The sequence below is a fragment of the Calidris pugnax genome, unplaced genomic scaffold, assembly GCF_001431845.1.
Source record: "Calidris pugnax isolate Ruff unplaced genomic scaffold, ASM143184v1 scaffold215, whole genome shotgun sequence".
NCBI lineage: Eukaryota > Metazoa > Chordata > Aves > Charadriiformes > Scolopacidae > Calidris > Calidris pugnax.
In genome coordinates, this window is record NW_015090997.1 from 1,207,878 (window position 1) to 1,213,341 (window position 5,464).

A 5,464-nucleotide genomic window follows, 5' to 3' on the forward strand; every position below is an offset into this window, starting at 1 on the left:
GAGGTGCTGGAGCGAGTGCAGAGGAGGGCAACGGAGCTGGTGAAGGGCCTAGAAGACAAATCATACGAAGAGCGGCTGAGGGAGCTGGGGCTGTTCAGTATGAGGAAGAGGAGGCTGAGGGGAGATCTCATCACTCTCTACAACCACTTGAAAGGACACTGTAGAGAGGTTGGTGCTGGGCTCTTCTCACAGGTAATTAGTGACAGAACGAGAGGGAACGGCTTCAAGCTCCAACAGGGGAGGTTTAGATTGAACATTAGGAAGGAATTTTTCCCCGAAAGAGTGGTCGGGCATTGGAACAGGCTGCCCAGGGAGGGGGTGGAGTCCCCATCCCTGGCTGTGTTTAAGGGCCGTTTAGATGCAGTGCTGAGGGACATGGTGTAGGGGAGGACTTTGTAGAGTAGGGGAGATGGTTGGACTCGATGATCCCAAGGGTCTCTTCCAACCTCAATGATTCTATGATTCTTCCTGCCCCTTGGGCATCGCTGACCCCAGCTCCCCTCGCAGGCGTGAAGGAGGTGGATTATCGCCTCTACCCCAGCAAGGAGACCCAGCTGCAGTGGCTGCGCTCCTACCTGCAGGCCTACAAGCAGCTCACCCAGGGGGACCGAGGAGGTTCGGGAGTGTCCGAGGAGGAACTGGAGGCTCTCTACGTGCAAGTGAACAAGTTTTCTTTGGTGAGTGGTGGCGGCGGTGGGAAGGAACCCACCTCCCCCAAGGGCTGCCCATGGGGTGGGTTTTTGCTCTGCTCTGAGCTGGGGCTTCGTGCTGCAGCTCGGCTGGTGAGGATGGGGGTGCAGGTACCAGCCTGAGGTTTTGGGGTCACCTGAGGTAGGAGGCTGTCCTGAAGAGCCCGGCTGCACCTCAGAGACACTGAGCCCTCGGGCAAGGTCAAAGACAGCTCTGGCTACCTGCCATCCCCCTGACACATGCCAAAGGACAGCGTGTCTCTGATAGCTGTGGCCTTGGCCATCCCTTCGGAGAGGTCAGGTGGACCCTGGACGCAGCAGAGCATGAGGAAATCCTCTTTGGTAAATGCCATGGGCAGGCAGAGATGATTTTCTGGTCATTTAGGGCAAAATCTCAGCTGGTTTCCTGGCCAGAGCCGCCAGGAGGGTCATACTGGCTGCAAACACAGAAGCTGGTACCCTGAGCAGGTTGTGTGGCTGTTCAGCATCCTTCCTGCTGGCATCCCTGGCCCAGGCTGGGACCAGCCTCCAGGGCATGTAAAAACACACGTGTGGGCCAGCCCCAGCTGGCTGCCACCCCACGTCCTGTCGTCACAGCCACGGGACTTCTGGGACCCGGCCAGGAGAGGCACGAGCGGCTCATCCCACGGGCAGGGATGCTCCGTGCCCGTTTCTGATCCCTGCTTTGTCTGTCGCAGGCATCCCATTTCCTCTGGGCATGCTGGGGCCTGATCCAGGATAAATACTCTACCATAGACTTTAACTTCTTAAGGTGAGTCCACCAGGGCTGGGGGGGCATTTGCTCCCAGAGCAATTCAGTGTTAAATGCCTGGAGCAAGAGGATCCCAGTGATTCCCCACCTGATGCTGGAGGGATCCTTCAAGGCAAGGGGGGACACGGGGCTGGGGCACGAGTGTCTCACGTCTGTCCCTCTCTCCTCAGATATGCAAAGCTAAGGTTTAAACAGTACTTCAAGATGAAGCCGGTGGTCACAGCCCTGCAGACTTCTAAATAGCATCTCCGGCCCGTGGAGACCCTGAGCTATTTTGTCCTTGCTGCATCCACAGCCCTCGCATCCCCCTCGCCCCTTCCCCCCCCCGGCTGGGGGCGAGGGCAGGTCCTGATGGAGGGAAGGGGGACGAGGAGATCCATCCCAGCCACCGGCTAAAGGAGACCCCGGACATCCCTGAGACTGGACCATGAGATGCTCGAGAGGACCACGGCCTCGGAGAGGCCCCTGCCTACGCGAGGAAGCCTTTACCATCGCCTTAAGGCCGAGTCCCGGCTCGGCCCCGGTGCCCAGCGGGTCCCTGCTTTGCTGGCACCGCTGCTGCTTGGCTTGGCACCCGGATTGCTCCCTCCCTGCTCCCCTCGAGGGGGGAAACGGGTGCCACCATCTGCTCAGGAGCCCCCAGAGCTGCCCAGTCGCTTTAGCTGCCCAATGCAGACGCTGTGCCCGTCACCTCTGCTGCTCCCTCTGTCCCCTCTTGCCCACTCGGTGCCACTTGGGCTCCCACCCCCCAAACCAGCACCTTTCTCGGGGTCGGTATCGGTGCTGGGCTGGGGGTTGTGTCTGAGTATGGGACCCTTTTCCACAAGGATGCTGCTGGGATGGTGCAAAGCAGCAAGGGGAGGCCACGGCCGTGAGCCATATGGGCTCTGGGACCAGTGGGCTTTTGCTGGTGGGCACTGGGTGCCTGCACCTCCTGCACGGTGCTCAGCCCATGGCTGGCTCTCCTCTTCCTCACGGCCATGGTCTCCCAGGCTCCCAATAGCTCCCTGCTCCCATTGTGGCTTCCCTCGTAACATCCCATGCTGCCAGAGCAAGGGGCTCCCAGCTCTGCCTCCCCCAGGGCGAGGGGGGGTCAATCCTGCCCCCAACATGGGCATCATCCCTCTGTGGGACCCCCAGCAGGAGGCTGAATGGGGCTGACCTGCTCCATGAGCTGGGCAGAGCTTCATCCCATCAGCACTCGGCTGGTCCCCCATCACAGGCTCTGGGAGGGTGATCCTGACCCGCTGAGCACTGACCAGCTCATGACAGTGGTTGTGCATCAGCTGGGGATTTGGAATCAGACCCCTCTGCCCCTGCCCTGGCTGCCTGGTGGGTGGCATGGGGACATGGCAGCTCGCTCATGACAGTGGCTGTGCATCACCTGGGGGTTTGGAATCAGACCCCTCTGCCCCTGCCCTGGCTGCCTGGTGGGTGGCATGGGGACATGGCAGCTGTTCCCCACACGGGCACAGGAACCTGCCCCAGCAAGAACCGGGACTGTTGTTGCATCTGGTGTTTGTTTTGGTGCAAAATAAAAGCTGCTGGTAGCTGGAAACGTGGGATGGTGCACTGACCAGCTCATGACAGTGGTTGTGCATCAGCTGGGGATTTGGAATCAGACCCCTCTGCCCCTGCCCTGGCTGCCTGGTGGGTGGCATGGGGACATGGCAGCTGTTCCCCACACGGGCACAGGAACCTGCCCCAGCAAGAACCGGGACTGTTGTTGCATCGGGTGTTTGTTTTGGTGCAAAATAAAAGCTGCTGGTAGCTGGAAACGTGGGATGGTGGGTCGGGGGGGGTGGTGCTGGATGTATGCTGGAGTGGGGGCAGCACCCCTGGGAGCTGGGGGTGCGCTGAGCCCCTCTCCTGCAGCTGGACCAGGAGCAGAGATACTGGCAGAGGCTTTTCCTGACGGGGTAGGCTGCTGCTGTGTCCCCCCCCTCCACGCTCCTGACCTCCCTTCCTTCGGGGGGTTGCAGGCAGCACTCGCTGCCCCTTCCCTGCTGGGGCTTGTCCTTGTCCCTGAGCAGTCCTTGGTGGTACCCTGAGCAGGTTGTGTGGCTGTTCAGCATCCTTCCTGCTGGCATCCCTGGCCCAGGCTGGGACCAGCCTCCAGGGCATGTAAAAACACACGTGTGGGCCAGCCCCAGCTGGCTGCCACCCCACGTCCTGTCGTCACAGCCACGGGACTTCTGGGACCCGGCCAGGAGAGGCACGAGCGGCTCATCCCACGGGCAGGGATGCTCCGTGCCCGTTTCTGATCCCTGCTTTGTCTGTCGCAGGCATCCCATTTCCTCTGGGCATGCTGGGGCCTGATCCAGGATAAATACTCTACCATAGACTTTAACTTCTTAAGGTGAGTCCACCAGGGCTGGGGGGGCATTTGCTCCCAGAGCAATTCAGTGTTAAATGCCTGGAGCAAGAGGATCCCAGTGATTCCCCACCTGATGCTGGAGGGATCCTTCAAGGCAAGGGGGGACACGGGGCTGGGGCACGAGTGTCTCACGTCTGTCCCTCTCTCCTCAGATATGCAAAGCTAAGGTTTAAACAGTACTTCAAGATGAAGCCGGTGGTCACAGCCCTGCAGACTTCTAAATAGCATCTCCGGCCCGTGGAGACCCTGAGCTATTTTGTCCTTGCTGCATCCACAGCCCTCGCATCCCCCTCGCCCCTTCCCCCCCCCGGCTGGGGGCGAGGGCAGGTCCTGATGGAGGGAAGGGGGACGAGGAGATCCATCCCAGCCACCGGCTAAAGGAGACCCCGGACATCCCTGAGACTGGACCATGAGATGCTCGAGAGGACCACGGCCTCGGAGAGGCCCCTGCCTACGCGAGGAAGCCTTTACCATCGCCTTAAGGCCGAGTCCCGGCTCGGCCCCGGTGCCCAGCGGGTCCCTGCTCTGCTGGCACCGCTGCTGCTTGGCTTGGCACCCGGATTGCTCCCTCCCTGCTCCCCTCGAGGGGGGAAACGGGTGCCACCATCTGCTCAGGAGCCCCCAGAGCTGCCCAGTCGCTTTAGCTGCCCAATGCAGACGCTGTGCCCGTCACCTCTGCTGCTCCCTCTGTCCCCTCTTGCCCACTCGGTGCCACTTGGGCTCCCACCCCCCAAACCAGCACCTTTCTCGGGGTCGGTATCGGTGCTGGGCTGGGGGTTGTGTCTGAGTATGGGACCCTTTTCCACAAGGATGCTGCTGGGATGGTGCAAAGCAGCAAGGGGAGGCCACGGCCGTGAGCCATATGGGCTCTGGGACCAGTGGGCTTTTGCTGGTGGGCACTGGGTGCCTGCACCTCCTGCACGGTGCTCAGCCCATGGCTGGCTCTCCTCTTCCTCACGGCCATGGTCTCCCAGGCTCCCAATAGCTCCCTGCTCCCATTGTGGCTTCCCTCGTAACATCCCATGCTGCCAGAGCAAGGGGCTCCCAGCTCTGCCTCCCCCAGGGCGAGGGGGGGTCAATCCTGCCCCCAACATGGGCATCATCCCTCTGTGGGACCCCCAGCAGGAGGCTGAATGGGGCTGACCTGCTCCATGAGCTGGGCAGAGCTTCATCCCATCAGCACTCGGCTGGTCCCCCATCACAGGCTCTGGGAGGGTGATCCTGACCCGCTGAGCACTGACCAGCTCATGACAGTGGTTGTGCATCAGCTGGGGATTTGGAATCAGACCCCTCTGCCCCTGCCCTGGCTGCCTGGTGGGTGGCATGGGGACATGGCAGCTGTTCCCCACACGGGCACAGGAACCTGCCCCAGCAAGAACCGGGACTGTTGTTGCATCGGGTGTTTGTTTTGGTGCAAAATAAAAGCTGCTGGTAGCTGGAAACGTGGGATGGTGGGTCGGGGGGGGTGGTGCTGGATGTATGCTGGAGTGGGGGCAGCACCCCTGGGAGCTGGGGGTGCGCTGAGCCCCTCTCCTGCAGCTGGACCAGGAGCAGAGATACTGGCAGAGGCTTTTCCTGACGGGGTAGGCTGCTGCTGTGTCCCCCCCCTCCACGCTCCTGACCTCC

General features: G+C 61.3%; 1 protein-coding gene across 1 annotated transcript; it reads left to right on the forward strand.

The window, feature by feature from the left end:
* Positions 1-458: 458 nt before the first annotated feature.
* Positions 459-2,809, forward strand: LOC106895794 (ethanolamine kinase 1-like). The gene is made up of 3 exons (XM_014955410.1): positions 459-677; positions 1,388-1,461; positions 1,632-2,809. Exons 1-3 carry the CDS (start codon positions 459-461, stop codon positions 1,702-1,704), a joined length of 366 nt encoding a protein of 121 aa, XP_014810896.1. The 3' UTR covers positions 1,705-2,809.
* Positions 2,810-5,464: the final 2,655 nt, after the last annotated feature.